This window comes from Anolis sagrei, chromosome 10, assembly GCF_037176765.1.
Source record: "Anolis sagrei isolate rAnoSag1 chromosome 10, rAnoSag1.mat, whole genome shotgun sequence".
NCBI classification, from domain to species: Eukaryota; Metazoa; Chordata; class Lepidosauria; order Squamata; family Dactyloidae; genus Anolis; species Anolis sagrei.
The window spans coordinates 23,189,043-23,206,339 of NC_090030.1; the positions used below are offsets into that span (position 1 = coordinate 23,189,043).

At 42.9% G+C, this 17,297-nt stretch overlaps 1 protein-coding gene across 3 annotated transcripts in view; it reads left to right on the forward strand.

The window, feature by feature from the left end:
- DOCK11 (dedicator of cytokinesis 11) overlaps positions 1–17,297 on the forward strand; it is a 155,433-nt gene that overhangs the window by 120,783 nt on the left and 17,353 nt on the right. For all 3 annotated transcript variants that reach the window (XM_067471638.1, XM_060756079.2, XM_067471637.1), the window contains exons 43-50: positions 2,890–3,105; positions 3,283–3,340; positions 6,434–6,540; positions 6,726–6,848; positions 8,536–8,649; positions 10,685–10,831; positions 12,825–13,035; positions 15,961–16,151. In XM_067471638.1, the coding sequence (XP_067327739.1) occupies positions 2,890–3,105; positions 3,283–3,340; positions 6,434–6,540; positions 6,726–6,848; positions 8,536–8,649; positions 10,685–10,831; positions 12,825–13,035; positions 15,961–16,151 (1,167 nt within the window). The remainder of the gene's footprint in view (positions 1–2,889; positions 3,106–3,282; positions 3,341–6,433; positions 6,541–6,725; positions 6,849–8,535; positions 8,650–10,684; positions 10,832–12,824; positions 13,036–15,960; positions 16,152–17,297) is intronic.

Consider the following 17,297-nt stretch of genomic DNA (forward strand, 5'->3'; position numbering starts at 1 on the left):
TCATGGTGTGCTTAGAAATCTCTGCTGTCAAGTCTAATGCTGCACTTAAAGGGAAAAGACTATAGAATTCTTCACCGGATTCTGGAATCATATTGAATTTGTGTGTGTGTGTGTCAGGAGTGATTTATTTATTTACCATATTTATATACTGCCTTTCTCAGCCCGAAGGCGACTCAAGGCGGTTTACAGTCGACAATCAATGCCTCAACAACATAAAATATAATTAAAAACATTAACATATAATGTGAACAATGGCTTCAAACTACAAGAAAGGAGATTCCATCTGAACATGAGGAAGAACTTCCTGACTGTGAGAGCCATTCAGCAGTGGAACTCTCTGCCCAGGAGTGTGGTGGAGGCTCCTTCTTTGGAAGCTTTTAAACAGAGGCTGGATGGCCATAGGTCAGAGGTGCTTTGAATGCAATATTCCTGCTTCTTGGCAGGGGGTTGGACTGGATGGCCCATGTGGTCTCTTCCAACTCTAGGAATGCTATGATTCTGTATAAGACATATAAAAAAAGTAGAAACAATAAAAACAATGGGTCGTTGTAGGTTTTTTCGGGATATATGGCCATGTTCTAGAGGCATTCTCTTCTGATGTTTTGCCTGCATCTATGGCAAGCATCCTCAGAGGTAGTGAGGTCTGTTGGAACTTTTTGTCATGTCCGGAGCAACTTGAGAAACTGCAAGTCGCTTCTGGTGTGAGAGAATTGGCTATCTGCAAGGATGTTGCCCAGAGGACGCCTGGATGTGTTAATGTTTACCATCCCTGTAGGAGGCTTCTCTCATGTCCCCGCATGGGGAGCTTTAGCTGACAAGGGAGCTCATCCATGCTTTCCCTGGATTCGAACTTCCGACCTGTCGGTTATCAGTCCTGTCAGCACAAGGGCTCCATGTTGAAATAATTAATAGTTATGAGTAATGCTAGAATTCGGAGCAGAATGCAAGAGAATGCCCCATACTTCATGAGACTACAAATCCCAAGACTCCATCGCATGGAGCTTTGGCAGTCAAGGTGGCATTGGTCTGCTAGAGTTGTGCCAATGTGTTGACCCAAAATATTGTTTCTGGCCCCTGCTTCTCCAGAACCTGCTGAGGTTGAACCTTTACTGAAGTTCTGGAGAACCCAACATTGTCCCAGTGATCCTCAACACATACAGGAAGTCCCCAAGTGACATACATACAAACACATACACACATATACATATGTGTGTGTATATATACAGTCAGTCCTCAAGTGGCGAACAAGATAGGTTCTGTAGGTTAGTTCTTAAGTTGAATTTGTAAGGTGGAACAAGCACATATTAAAGTGTAACTACAGCGACACACACACACACATATATAAGCTTTGGATAGCAAGGGACAGGCTTAACACCTTGTGGTGTTTGTGTTGCTTCCTGTTCCCCTGTTCAGACGATTCCACCTCACTTTCTGTCCCTGTGATAATTTCAGAAATGTGACGTGTTGTCGATGCTCATTGTGATTTATTTTAATTGCATGTATTGTTGTTGTTATTGCTTGTATTGTTGTGTTGTGGGCTCGGCCTCATGTAAGCCGCACCGAGTCCCTTGGGGAGATGGTAGCGGGGTATAAATATATTATTATTATTATTATTATTATTATTATTATTATTATTACGGAATCAAGGATTAGTGAGAAGGTTTCAGTGGAGACCTTTTTTCCCCATGATAATAACTCTCCCAAGAGTGGTTTTCCCTTCCAAAGGGAAGCTTTCTCTCACTTTCTGTTGTCTCAGCCCTGTTCTTAACTAGGAGTCATTTGTAAGTTGTTGTTCATTCGTTCAGTCATCTCCGACTCTTCGTGACCTCATGGACCAGCCCACGCCAGAGCTCCCTGTCGGCCGTCACCACCCCCAGCTCCTTCAAGGTCAGTCCAGTCACTTCAAGGATGCCATCCATCCATCTTGCCCTTGGTCGGCCCCTCTTCCTTTTGCCTTCCACTTTCCCCAGCATCATTCTCTTCTCTAGGCTTTGCTGTCTCCTCATGATGTGGCCAAAGTACTTCAGCTTTGTCTCTAGTATCCTCTAGTACAGTGGTTCTCAACCTTCCTAATGCTGCGACCCCTAAATACAGTTCCTCATGTTGTGATGACCCCCAACCAGAACCCTAACATTATCAATCGCCATGTAAATAATGATCTGCAGGATGTATTTTCATTCACTGGAGCAAATTTGGCACAAATACCCGGTATGCCCAAATTTGAATACTGGTGGGGTTGGCGGAGGGATTGATTTTGCCATTTGGGAGTTGTAGTTGCTGGGATTTATCGTTAACCTGTAAACAAAGAGCATTCTGAACCCCACCAACAATGGAATTGAACCAAAGTTGGCACACAGAACTCCCATGACCAAAAGAAAATACTGGAAGGGTTTGGTGGGCATTGACCTTGAGTTTGGGAGCTGAAGTTCGCCTATATCCAGAGAGCACTCTAGACTCCAACAGTGATGGATCTGGACCAAACTTGGCACGGATATTCCATATGCCAAAATGTGCACACTCGTGCGGTTTTAAGATTTGGGAGTTGTACTTGCTGGGATTTATAGTTCACCTACAATCAAGGAGCGTTCTGAACCCCAACAATGATAGAATTGGGTCAAACTTCCCGCACAGAGACCTCCATGCGGAAAATACTGTGTTTTCTGATGGTCATTGGTGACCCCTCTGACACCCCTTCGCGACCCCTCCAGGGGTCCCGACCCCCAGGTTGAGAAACACTGATCTAGTATCTAGTATCCATTTGTAAGTAGAATGTGTGTAACTCGGGGCTGCCTGTACTCATTTATATGGCCCTGCTCTGAATCCAAGTGAAGAACTTGGGAGCCTTAGTCCTCACGTCCCGTTTTGTGTCCGCACTGTGGTCCTTGACAGGCAACCGCGTTTCCTTCGGAGGTCAAAGACCTGACCAAGAAAATCCGGACAGTGCTGATGGCCACGGCGCAGATGAAGGAGCACGAGAGGGACCCTGAGATGTTGGTGGACCTCCAGTACAGCTTGGCTAAGTCCTACGCCAGCACCCCGGAGCTGAGGAAGACCTGGTTGGACAGCATGGCCAAGATCCACGTCAAGAACGGAGACTTCTCCGAGGTGAAGCCCAAAGGGGTAGAAAAAGGGTACCGGGGGAAATGGTGTGGGTTGTGCCTCCTTTATCCAAAATTGCTTGGGAGTGGAAGCATTCCGTATTTCGAAACACCTGTATCTACATCATGAGATATGTTTCTGTCCAAAAAGATACAAAATCCGTCTATTTACTTTGTTTTTCAGGCAGCCATGTGCTACGTTCACGTTGCTGCACTTGTGGCAGAGTTTCTTCATAGAAAGAGTAAGTTGTTTTTTGGTGGAACTCCAAAACTTGAGAACTATTTGCTTTGTGCAGACCAGTTCTCTGTTTTGTTTGCAAAGAGAAAGAAATGTACATATTTATATATGTGCATCTCCTTTTTCAATCTCTAAAAGGAGAAGTGGGCCTCCCTCCAAAGAAAGTTGAGAAGGCCAAAATTGTGAAGGTTTTGGAACAGAAGGAGAAGCAAACATTGTGGTTTGCGGCTTTTCGCTGCGGTGGGTTAAAATGGAAATGTTTAGGTGCTCTGTTCGGCCTTGCAAAAGCAGCAGCTGAACTCATGACTGTAGTTTGTAGCAGAAAAATGTATATGTACATATTGTTGAAGGCTTTCATGGCCGGAATCACTGGGTTATTGTAGGTTTTTTTCGGGCTATATGGCCATGGTCTAGAGGCATTCTCTCCTGACGTTTCGCCTGTATCTATGGCAAGCATCCTCAGAGCTAGTGAGGTCTGTTGGAACTAGGAAAAAGGGTTTATATATCTGTGGAATGACCAGGGTGGGACAAAGGACTCTTGTCTGCTGGAGCTAGGTGTGAATGTTTCAACTGACCACCTGATTAGCATATAATGGCCTGACAGTGCCTGGAGCAAACTTCACCTCTCAACAAAAATATATAAACCCTTTTTCCTAGTCCCAACAGACCTCACTACCTCTGAGGATGCTTGCCATAGATACAGGCGAAACGTCAGGAGAGAATGCCTCTAGACCATGGCCATATAGCCCGAAAAAACCTACAACAACCTATATGTACATATGTTGGGCCAGTGGGCTTATTAACAAAAGACCCTCCTCATAAATGTAACTTATTAGCAGCAGCGTGACCCAGCACCAGTAGCCAAAAGTGATCAAAAGAACAAAAACACACAGACCAATGTTATCTCTTCCATAGGAGGCTTTTCTTTGTAGTAAAATAATACAGGTGCACTATTTACAATAACAAGGTTTCCATAACACAAATAAAATCCTTTATACTTCCTTCTTTGCTTCCATGTTGTGCTTCTGCCTCATACAGATAAACAGCTTCACTCTCACAGAGCCTCTTCTCACACCAAACTTATACCAGAGCTTCACACAGTAGCTTTTTACACACATCAGTCTTTATACACTAGGCCTTCTCTCACCGAAGCGTCTCACACCAGGCCTTCTCACAGACTAAGGCCTACCTCACACTGTGAGGCCTTTCTCCCACTGAGGCTTACCTCAGACTGGCTGCTACTAAGCTACAGGCACACCTGCTTATATAGAACTGCAGCTTTTACTGAGTCATTGCATCTATTTAACCCTTTCCTTCCTTGACTCACATTTTTGTAATTAAAAATACCTACTGTATATTCTGGTATATAAGACTACTTTTTAACCCAAGAAAATCTTCTCAAAAGTCAGGGGTCGTCTTATACGCGGGAGTCGTCTTATACATGGGAGTCATTTTATATGCTGGAGTAGCTTTATTCATGGGAGTCATCTTATATGCTGGAGTAGTCTTATACACTGGGTGTTGCGACCCAGAGCAGGAAACTGGACCCTCAGACAACAATCCACCACACTTGACTTCAGGAAAACAATCCTTCTTTATTGATGAAAGATGAATACAAAATAGAGGAAAAATACAAAGGTAAAAAGTCACAGTAAAAATCAACAACAAGAAATGTCCATAAACAAGATCATAAAACCCACAGCAAAACTGCTGAATCCTGGAACCTGTTAGCAATCCACTAACCGTTCTTGGAACAACTAGAAAACCTCCGAGGAACAAGGCCACTGGAATCAGGAGACCTGCAAAAGCTTGCACATGAATCTGGAACGATACCTGGTCTGAAGCTGCATTCAGGCCAGGCATACGTAAGGCCGAGAAATCTATTGCGAGACACGCCTGAAGTTTTTGTTTTGATTTCTCTCAATCTAGCTGACCTACGTAAACATTGAGCTTCTCCCCAGTTCTGCCAAATTTGCCCCCGCCTATCCTCATTAGGCAGGCCAGGTGTCAGATTCTCCGTAGAGCTAAGACTGGGAGGAAAAGGGAGTGAACCATCTCCACTCGGCTCGGAATGCATGTTCTCATGGGAATCTTGACTTTCGCTTTCCAAGGCTGTAGGATTTTCACTACTCAAACCATCATTATCTAAATTGGCCTCAGAATTCACATTGACATCTACATTGGCATCAGGAAATACAATCAGAGAATCAGGTTCATGTTCACACACAGGCTGAACCCCAACACTGGGGTTCTGAAACTTCCAATCTGGATTGAAGAATCTGTGGTTGCTGCATATGGTGGTGGGAGCTCAAAAATGGCAGTGGCTGTGTCCCTGCCGTATGCAGTGACTGTGTGAAAGCATCAAGTGTGACGCTGTACAAGTATGGTAGAAAAAAATCAATTCATCAGGATTTGTGGATTTAATGTGGTCTCAATGGTGAGGTGAAGGGGCGCCTCACCGGGAAGGTGTAAGTGAAGGGCAGCGCAAGCTGCAGGCGTCCGGGGCGCCTGGGGTATGGAAAAAAGAGATAGAGTGGCTCTGGGCCCAGAAAAACACAACTCTTTTACCTGTCTGGCCCGCCCTTGTATCCTATTACCGTACCTCCTCCTCTGCTTCTCAGATCTCGCTCCTGAAGACTGCAGTGAAGTGGTGCAGGTGCGCATGTGCCAGATCTGAGAGGCAGAGAAGGAGGTACGGTAATAGGAAAATTACCATATTAATATCAAATCTGATGCTTTTAAAAATTTTATTTGGTGTGTGTTGGAAGAGGGGTAATCTTATACGGCGAGTATATCCCAAACTCTATTTTTTACCTGGAAAAGTTGGGGGTCCTCTTATACGCACAGGTGTCTTATATGCCGGAATATATATACGGATAGTTAATTTTTAATATTTCTGACTCTCTCTGTGTGTGTGTGATCTCTGAGCGTATTGCTTTGGAGGCTTCAGTGCCTTCAAAGCAAACCCCAACTTTGGCCCATCGAATGCACAAAGCTCTTAAAAATGGCTTCTAACTTTTGCCACCAGAACCCACTTTTGCAGATGTTAACCCATCCCAGAAATTTTCAAGAGCATGTCCTCTCTCTTGTTGCACAGAGTTATTTCCTTCTGGATGTTCGTCATTCAAGAAAATTACTCCCAATATTGATGAAGAGGGAGCCATGAAAGAAGATGCTGGGATGATGGATGTTCACTACAGTGAGGTAATAAAGCAGATTTTATAGGAGAAATAGTTGAGAACAAACAGAAAGGTCACTTGGATATTGTTCAGATAGAATCCAAGAGGTATAATTGGTGTGGACCCAAATGGAGGAGTGGTCAGACCAATTTCTCTGTTTGGTAAGGATCTCCCCATCTCTTTTTCTTCCTTCCTCCATCCCTTCTTCAGGAGGTCCTGGTGGAGTTGCTGGAACAATGTGTCGAAGGCCTGTGGAAGGCAGAGCGTTACGAAACCATCTCGGAGATCTCAAAGTTGATCATCCCCATCTATGAAAAGCGCCGTGAGTTTGAGGTAGTTGGAGACAAAGCTGGTCAGATCTCATCCCAAAAAAGAAAAAGAGTAGGCTCTAAACCTGTTGACCATGTTAGATGGTTGTACCTATTGGAAGTTCTTACCAATGGCCAGGCTTAGTAGAAGGGCAAACAGGAGAAGGGCAACTTTGTACTAATATGACCAGGACGGCGTATCCTTCCAATAACAATAAAGAGAGTAAAATAATAAATGTAGTATGCAAAGATGCCACCAGTTTGTAATGGTTTTGTAAAGGAGACACCACTTTGTAAGGGCTTACTAAATTGAAAGCGTAGCTAATAGCTAGTAATATTGATTTGGTCTTTCTTCAATGTATAGTGTGACTTAACTTGGAAAGAATTTGTAACAGAGACCTGGCTTTGGAAGAAACTGTAACAATTTTATTGCAGTGTAGAAGAAGCTTGATGGTTTCAATGTTTCTTAACTCTTAGAGGCACATATCTTCAGAGGTTACATTTATAACATTTCATAAACAACTCTTAGGAGGACTCTTCCTTCCACTAAACAGGTTTCAAACTTATTTTTCTTCTAACTGTGTTTCTTTCCTTAACAGATTACTTCAGATACAAGCTTATTCTTTCTTTGTGATATTTCTGTTGCAATAAAGATTCTCACTGGGTTTATCTCATCCTTTCTATTCATACTAATATAAATAAGTCAACTCGACTTATCTAAACTACACAGGCCAAAATCCAAAACTTTCCTGATTCTCACAACAGAAGAATCAGCCTTTCCCTGTAGTTTTTAAACTACAGACTACCTTTCTGGTTCTCACTACTACAGAACCAGCCACTCCTGCAGTTCACAGACTACAGACTACTTCCCTGGTTCTCACTACTACAGAACCAGATACTCCTGCAGTTCACAGACTGCAGACTGACCATTTTAAAATGGCTGCCCTGCCAAGTAGCAGTTGGCTCCGCCCCTTTTCCATAGCAATCCAGCTCAAAGTGAGCTGAGCTGGCTACCATCCCCCCCAGTTATGCAACTTTAAATACCCTTTCAAACACCTATCTATAATTATACATAACTGTAGATTAAAATTCACACTTCACATAATTAATAATAATAATAATAATAATAATAATAATAATAGAGTAAAATAATGGAAATGTAATTACCAATAATAGAGTAAAATAATAAATGTAATAATAAAATAATAAATGTAATAAAATAATAATTGAGTAAAATAATAAAAGTAATAAAAACAATAAGAGTGAAATAATAAATGTAATAATAAAATAGAATAAAATAATAAATGTAATAATAATAGAGTAAACTAATAAATGTAATAATAATGATAATAACAATAGAGTAAAATAAATGTACTACTAATAATGTACTACTAATAATAAATAGAGTAAAATAATAAATGTAATAAAAATAATAACAGAGTAAAATAATAAATAACTTTGACGTGAGTATAAGCCAAGGGAGGCTTCTTCAGCCTTTAAAAAGGGGCTTGAAAACTCAGCTTATGCTTGAGTATATATGGTATTTTGGACTATTGTGTTGTGTCATTTGATTTGTTATATTGCTTGAGATCTAAGTAGTATATAAATGTTTGGAAGTAAACAAGGAGGAAGGGAGGACAGGCCAATTGTAGGTGGCAAAAGGAGACTTGAGCTTTAAAATAGAGCCCCAAAAATGTCTTTCTTCTCTCCAGAAACTGACCCAAGTTTACAGGACACTCCACGGTGCCTACACCAAAGTCCTGGAAGTGATGCAGACCAAGAAGAGGCTGCTGGGAACATATTTCCGGGTGGCTTTTTACGGACAGGTAAGTACATGAGAGGATGGTTTTGAGTGTTGCGGATCTGGGTTCGAATTCCTGGTCATCCATGGAAACCTATTGGGTGACTTCGGGCAAACCAAACATCCACTGACGAAGGGAATGGCCATCTTCGCTCAACCCAAGGAAAACCCCTAAATTAAGTAAATAAAATAAATAAACACATGGGAAAAGCTGTCCCTAAGTTAGAATTGAAGGCACACAATGACAGCAGAATGGATTACCTTGCTTAAGGGAATAGCCCTCTATTCTGCCTTATTCTGGGCACCACAATTGAAGAGAGATATTGACAAGCTGGAATGTGTCCAGAGGAGGGTGACTAAAATGATCAAGGGTCTGGAGAACAGGCCCTATGAGGAGCGGCTTAAAGAGCTGGGCATGTTTAGCCTGAAGAAGAGAAGGCTAAGAGGAGACATGATAGCCTATGTGAGAGGAAGTCATAGGGAGGAGGGAGAAAGCTTGTTTTCTGCTGACCTGGAGACTAGGGCGCAGAACAACGGGTTCAAACTACAAGAAAGGAGATTTCATCTGAACATTAGGAAGAACTTCCTGACTGTGAGAGCTGTTCAGCAGTGGAACTCTCTGTTGTGACTCAACTTGACTCTGAGCCTGAAGCTGAGGAAGCTGAGTTGTTTGGGCCTTCTGAGCCTGACTTTGGCCTGCAGGATGACGAGGAGACTGATGGGTTACAGATTCCTGTACATGTTTCAGACGGGGCTGATAGTGTGGCTGCTGAAGGAGAAACAGCAAGTCAGTTCTGCAGGAATGTTCCTGCAGTTCAAGAGACCGATAGCAAGAGTGAAATCCCACATGGCAAGGTGGAGGATCCGTCCCAGCTGGACCAAGATAAGGGGTTGCATAGCCTTGAAGATAATGAATTAATGAGCAGACCAGATCGTTTGCAATTAAGGCTTCGGAGAAGCACTTGTTTGGCCAGCAAGCGAGAAGCCAAAGGTGCCAAAGGTCAACGGAATGCTTTCATGTTCGCAAAGGGTATTTAGTCTTGTAGCTACACTTGATCTTAGCCAAAAGGCCGAGAAGCGTAAATTGTAGGGGTGATAATGAAATATGATGTATATACTCAGCTTGATAAGTTTATCAGTTTTGTCATGTTTTATCATATTTATTTACTGTATTGTTATAAGTGTTGTATTTTAACTTACTAAGTGGAGTGTGGTAAGGTCTTGACAGTCCTTGTTCTGTTTCTTATTGTGATATGGCGTAAGGGCTAATCAATAAAATTACTTACTTAGTTACTTGTAGCTGACAGGCAGTTTTTGTCAGTCCAACATTGCTCTTCCCATGTTAACTTCTGGAGATTTTCCTTGGCTTTTAGCAGCGCGCTTCTGGCTTCCTGAGTCTGGGATTTGGGTCTTGTTTCCAATTGTTTACCATGGACTTTGTTTGACCATTGCTAAGGGATTATGCTTCATGTTTTTGCCTTTGGATCTTGGGAACTTTGCCTTTGCATTTAAGTCTCTGTTTTGCCTATGGACCTATTGCATTTCTATTTCTTTGTTTTGATTTTGCTTTTTTCAATAAACTACAAAAACCCACAACTTTGGTGTGGTGGTCTCTGGAGCAAGGTGAATACTATCCTGAGTTGCAACACTTTCTGCCCCGTAGTGTGATAGGCTCCTTCTTTTGAAGCTTTTAAACAGAGGCTGGATAGCCATCTTTTGGGGGTGCTTTGAATGCAATTTTCCTGCTTCTTGGCAGAATGGGGTTGGACTGGATGGCCCATGAGGTCTCTTCCAACTCTATGATTCTGTATAGAGCTGTATTCTGAGCACCGACCAAAAGCTTGCAAAATATATTTTTTGCTCAGCAGCCTCTTGTTCCTTATTCTTAAAACTCGAAGCAAAGCCAAGCTAAAAATAAGAGCAAAATAAAGCTAAAACGAATCCTATGTTTGTCTCCAAGATGCCGTGTTTATTCGACGACCAAGGCTGTTTGTTCCCTATTTGAAACCTAGTTCTCTTTTCAGCCCTTTCTAAGCATTGTATTTATGGTTCCTCAACAGGCGTTCTTTGAAGAAGAAGATGGCAAAGAATACATCTACAAGGAGCCCAAACTCACAGGGCTCTCGGAGATCTCCTTCCGGCTCCTGAAGCTTTATGGAGAGAAATTTGGAGCCGAAAATGTCAAAATCATCCAGGATTCCAATAAGGTGACATTCAAAGCCTTCAAGATAATGATAATAATAATAATAATAATAATAATAATAATAATAATAATAATAATCTATATAAATAAAAATGTAATGTTCGTTTGTGGGATTAACAGAACTCAAAAACCACTGGACAAATTGACATCAAATTTGGACACAAGACACCTAACAACCCAATGTATACCCTTCACTCAAAAAAATTGATTTTGTCATTTGGGAGTTGTAGTTCCTGGGATTTATAGTTCAACTACAATCAAAGAGCATTCTGAACCCCACCAACGATGGAATTGGACCAAACTTGGCACACAGTTCTCCCATGACCAACAGAGAATACTGGAAGGGTTTGGTGGGCAGTGTCCTTTGGTTTTGGAGTTGTAGTTCACCTACATCCAGAGATCACTGTGGACACAAACAATGATGGATCTGGACCAAACGCTACACGAATACACAATATGCCCAAATGTGAACACTGGTGGAGTTTGGGGAAAATAGAATCTTGACATTTGGGAGCTGTAGTTGCTGGGATTTATAGTTCACCTACAATCAAAGAGCATTCTGAACCCCACCAATGATGGAATTGAACCAAACTTGGCACACAGTTCTCCCATGAACAAGAGAAAATACTGGAAGGGTTTGGTGGCCAGTGTCCTTTGGTTTTGGAGTTGTAGTTCACCTACATCCAGAGATCCCTGTGGACTCAAACAATGATGGATCTGGACCAAACGCTACACGAATACTCAATATGCCCAAATGTGAACACTGGTGGAGTTTGGGGAAAATAGGATCTTGACATTTGGGAGTTGTAGTTGCTGGGATTTATAGTTCACCTACAATCACAGAGCATTTCGAACCCCACCGGCGATAGAATTGGGACAAACCTCCCACACAGAACCTCCATGTGGGCCACAGCAATGCGTGGCAGGGGACGGCTAGTAATAATAATAATAATAATAATAATAATAATAATAATAATCTTGATTTATACCCCGCCACCATCTCCCCAATAGGGACTCAGAGCGGCTTACATGAGGCCAAGCCCAAACAACAAATTACAATAGAGTCAAACCGAAAACACAAACCAAAAATGCAAACAATAAACAACATAATTACATAAAACATGAGAATACATAACAATATAAAATTACAATTCGAGATGTCACCTGTCCCCTATTTTTGCCTTCGTTGTTAACAAATATATGAGAAACAGTGGAAATACTGGGATGCTGTGAGTTTCCCGGTCTGTATGGCCATGTTCCAGAAGCATTCTCTCCTGGCTCTGGCATAAACCAGTACAGGTGGTCCCAGTGGCCATCGGCACACTGGGTGCCGTGCCAAAAGATCTCAGCCGGCATTTGGAAACAATAAACATTAACAAAATCACAGTCTGTCAACTGCAAAATGCCACCTGACTTGGATTGCACACATCATTCCAAAATACATCACACAGTCCTAGCCCTAGCATATAGATCTCGTTTGCTGTGATATACAGGGTTAGTCAAAATGCATAGGCCAATAAGCCATTCAATTGAATGGCTTATTGGCCTATGCATTTTGACTAACCCTGTACTGTCAATAACAATAATAAATTATTGTTATTAATAATATGTTATTAATAATTAATAACAATGTATTATAATTATAGTATTGCTACTATTACTATTTATTATGATGATAATTATCTTCCAATTTGATCTTCCCATCTCCTAGAAAGCATTCTCATATAAATACCTCTATACAATATGAAAAATCCTCAGGGTTTTTATTTATGTAATGACTTTTCTTTGGGTCTGCCTGTACTGTAGACTCAATGCAGTTTAACACCACTTGAACTGCCGTGACTCAATGCTATGGAGTCATGTGAGTTGCAGTTCATGACCTTGTAACACTGCAATTCCCAGGATCCCACAGCAAATGGGATCAAGTGGTGCCAAACGGCATTCATTCTCTGTGTAGATGCCCCCCACTAGAGCAGTTTCTGTTGTTGCTTCCTCAGGTGAACCTCAAAGACCTGGACCCCAAATACGCCTACATCCAGGTGACCTACCTGAAGCCCTACTTTGATGAGAAGGAGCTCTCTGAGAGGAAGACGGCTTTCGAGAGGAACCACAACCTCAGCCGCTTTGTCTTTGAGACGCCGTACACCTTGTCCGGGAAGAAGCACGGAAACGTGGAGGAGCAATGCAAGCGGAGGACGATCCTCACCAGTGAGTCTGGTCATAGAATCATAGAATCATAGAATCAAAGAGTTGGAAGAGACCTCATGGGCCATCCAGTCCAACCCCATTCTGCCAAGAAGCAGGAATATTGCATTCAAATCACCCCTGACAGATGGCCATCCAGCCTCTGTTTAAAAGCTTCCAAAGAAGGAGCCTCCACCACACTCCGGGGCAGAGAGTTCCACTGCTGAACGGCTCACACAGTCAGGAAGTTCTTCCTCATGTTCAGATGGAATCTCCTTTTTTGTAGTCTGAAGCCCTTGTTCCGCGTCCTAGTCTCCAGGGAAGCAGAAAACAAGCTTGCTCCCTCCTCCCTGTGGCTTCCTCTCACATATTTATACATGGCTATCATGTCTCCTCTCAGCCTTCTCTTCTTCAGGCTAAACATGCCCAGCTCCTTAAGCCACTCCTCATAGGGCTTCTTCTCCAGACCCTTGATCATTTTAGTCGCCCTCCTTTGGACACATTCCAGCTTGTCAATGTCTCTCTTCAATTGTGGTGCCCAGAATTGGACACAATATTCCAGGTGTGGTCTAACCAAAACGGAATAGAGCATGGGTAGCATTACTTCCCTAGATCTAGACACTATGCTCCTATTGATGCAGGCCAAAATTTCTAAATTGCAGGAGGAGAAGCAAGAAAAGAGGGAGGGAATGAACACACAGGATGTACAAAGCCCTGTTGCGATGTCAGGCAGCCCAGCCAATTTATTTATTTATGTATTCCCAGGGTGATCAGGCCCAGCTGGGCCAAGATAATGAGTTGTCTAGCCTTGAAAATAATAGTTAATTAATGAGTATCCAGAATCGTTTATAGTTAAGAGTTCGCAGAAGCACACGTCTTGCCAGCAAACGTGAAGCCAAAGGTCAACGCAATGCCTTCATGTCAGGGAAACTTATTTAATGATGAAGCCGACAGGCATTTTCTGTCAGTCCAATGTTGCTCTTTCCTGGTTAACTTCTGTGAAATTATCTTGGCTTTTGCAGAACGCTTCTGGCTTCTTTGGGACTTGGATTTTGATCCTGATGTTACCTGTCTACCATGGACTTTTGTTTGACCATTGGCTAAGGGATTATGCTCCATGTTATTTGCCTTTGGATCTTATTTATTATTATTTATTTATTTCAAACATTTCTACCCCACCCTTCTCAACCCCAAGGGGGACTCAGGGCAGCTTACAATTGGCAATAATTCAATGCCGCATCATAAAATACAGAATACAGAATAACAAATATAACAATTAACATGAACATTAATAAATAAAGATTAAAACAGTATACTTACACTCTAATTAGCTATTGCCCGTCTGGTGGCTGTTTAGCTAGCCATCTACTAATGAATACTCCGCTTAACTTATCCAAATCCTCTTCAAGTCCTGGAAGATCCGCCTTATCGCTTCTTTGTTTACCTGCTTGAAGGCTCTTTTGTTTTGCTAATTACACTGCTGTTAAGTGCTGTTTTCAGTTAGAGACTCATTAAAGACTGCTATTAACACTTCAATTGCTGTGTAAGACAATCTCTGCTACCTGAGTCACAACATCCATGCCATAGTCAAACATTATCAATTGTCCTTTAGCCTGATTGCCCAAAGGCCTGGTCCCACAGCCATGTTTTAACCTTTTTTCTAAAGGTGAAGAGGGATGACGATGGCCTAATTTCCCCGGGGAGCAAATTCCTCAGGCAGGGGGCCACCACCGAGGAGGCCCTGCCAAGCATGTTTGAGACAAAGGCGGGGCCAAGAGCAGGGCCTCCCCAGGCGATCGTAACCTCTGAGGTGGGACGTAGAAGGAGATACGTTCGACAGGTACACTGGAGCGGAGCCGTATAGGGTTTTATAGGTCAAGATCAGCACTTTGAATTGTGCTCGGAATTGGATCGGCAGCCAGTGGAGCTGGCACAGCAGGGGGGTGGTATGCTCCCTGTATGACGCACCAGTGAGTAATCTAGCTGCCGTTCGTTGGACTAATTGCAATTTCTGAACAGTCTTCAAAGGCAACCCCACGTAGAGCACATTGCAGTAATCTATTCGGGATGTGACAAGAGCGTGGACCACCGTAGCCAGATCCGACTTCCCAAGGTACGGGCGCAGCTGGCGCACGAGTTTTAACTGTGCAAAAGCTCTCCCGGCCACCACCGAGACCTGGGGTTCCAGGCTCAGCGATGAATCCAGGATCACTCCCAAGCTGCAAACCTGCGTCTTCAGGGGGAGTGTAACCGCATCCAACACAGGCTGTAACCCTGTAACCCTATCTTGGGATCTTTGCCTTTGCAATTAAGACTCTGTTTTGCCTATTGAACTTCTGCATCTTTATTTCTCTGTTTTGATTTTGCCAAAACCTTGGTGTGTGGTGGTGTCTTGAGCAAGGTGAAAACTACCCTGAGTTGCGACATCTTGCTCCAACACCCCTCTGTCTGGACACCCACAGAACCATCAGGCCCTCCACCCCCAAACCCCTCATCATCATCAGCTGGCTGAACTACAACAAGAGCAAGCTGACCAATGATGTTGAAGGATTGGGAGAGTGAGGTCAAAGGCTGGAGACAGAACGGTCAAAGATCAAGGAGGATGTTATTAATGTCTATTGCTTTGATGGGTTTCCTTGTGTTCGTAGCTGCAATATTTCCATAAAATAGAGCTCAAAAATTATGAATGCCAGAAAAATGTCATTGGCTGCTATTTCTTCCAGACGTCTAGCTTTTATGACTGCTTTTCAACATTTCCATGCTGTTCTTTTATTTATTTATTTTCATTTCTGCTGCTGGCTGCTGTTCCTTACTAGAAACCATATGATACAAATCCATGCGCACACCCTCTAAAATAGCAATAGTCATAAACCTGTAAATGAATCAACCCGGCTGTTGTGAGAGCAGCTCTATGGGATGCGTCCGGCCAACCTTTTCTCCTCTCGCCAGCTGCCAGCTCGTTCCCGTATGTCAAAAAGAGGATTCCCGTCAGTTATGAGCAACAGGTCAACCTGAAGCCGATCGATGTAGCAACTGATGAAATCAAAGCCAAAACAGAGGAGTTGCAGCAGTTGTGTGCATCGCCAGACGTGGACATGATCCAACTCCAGCTGAAACTTCAAGGCTCCGTTTCAGTGCAGGTGAGCATCACGAATCACATTATTATTATTACTACTACTGCTGTCATCATCGTTGTTGTCATCATCTCACTTCCCTCTCTTAAAGGCAACTCAAAACATGGCAGTGTGCTTTGAATATCATCATCGTCATCATTATCATCTCACCATCCTCTCTTAAAGGGGACTCAAAGCATAAGAATATGTTTTAAATCAGTGTTTCTCAACCTGGGGGTCGCGACCCCTGGAGGGGTCGCAAGGGGGTGTCAGAGGGGTCACCAAAGACCACCAGAAAACACAGTATTTTCTGTTGGTCATGGGGGTTCTGTGTGGGAAGTTTGGCCCAATTCAATCGTTGGTAGGGTTCAGAATGCTCTTTGATTGGAGGTGAACTATAAATCCCAGCAACTCAAACTACAAGAGAGGAGATTCCATCTGAACATGAGGAAGAACTTCCTGACTGTGAGAGCCGTTCAGCAGTGGAACCCTCTGCCCCAGTGCGTGGTGGAGGCGCCTTCTTTGGAAGCTTTTAAACAGAGGCTGGATGGCCATCTGTCAGGAGTGATTTGAATGCAATATTCCTGCTTCTTGGCAGAATGGGGTTGGACTGGATGGCCCATGAGGTCTCTTCCAACCCTTTGACTCTATGATTCTAACTACAACTCCCAAATGTCAAAGTCTATTTTCCCCAAACTCCACCAGTGTTTACATTTGGGCATATTGAGAATTCGTGCCAAGTTTGGTCTGGAGTCCACAGTTCTCTCTTGATGTAGGTGAACTACAACTCCCAAAACTCAAGGTCAATGACCACCAAACCCTTCCAGTATTTTCTGTTGGTCATGGGAGTTCTGTGTGTCAAATTTGATTCAATTCCATCATTGGTGGAGTTCAGAATGCTCTTTGATTGCAGGTGAACTATAAATCCCAGCAACTACAACTCCCAAATGACAAAATCAATATCCTCCCCCTATCCCACCAGTATTCAAATTTGGTTGTATTGGGTCTTTGTGCCAAATTTGGTCCAGTGTATGAAAATACATCCTGCATATCAGATATTTACATTACTATTCATAACAGCAGCAAAATGACAGTTGTGAAGTAGCAATGGAACTAATTTTATGGTTGGGGGTCACCACCACATGAGGAAGCGTATTAAGGGGTCGTGGCATT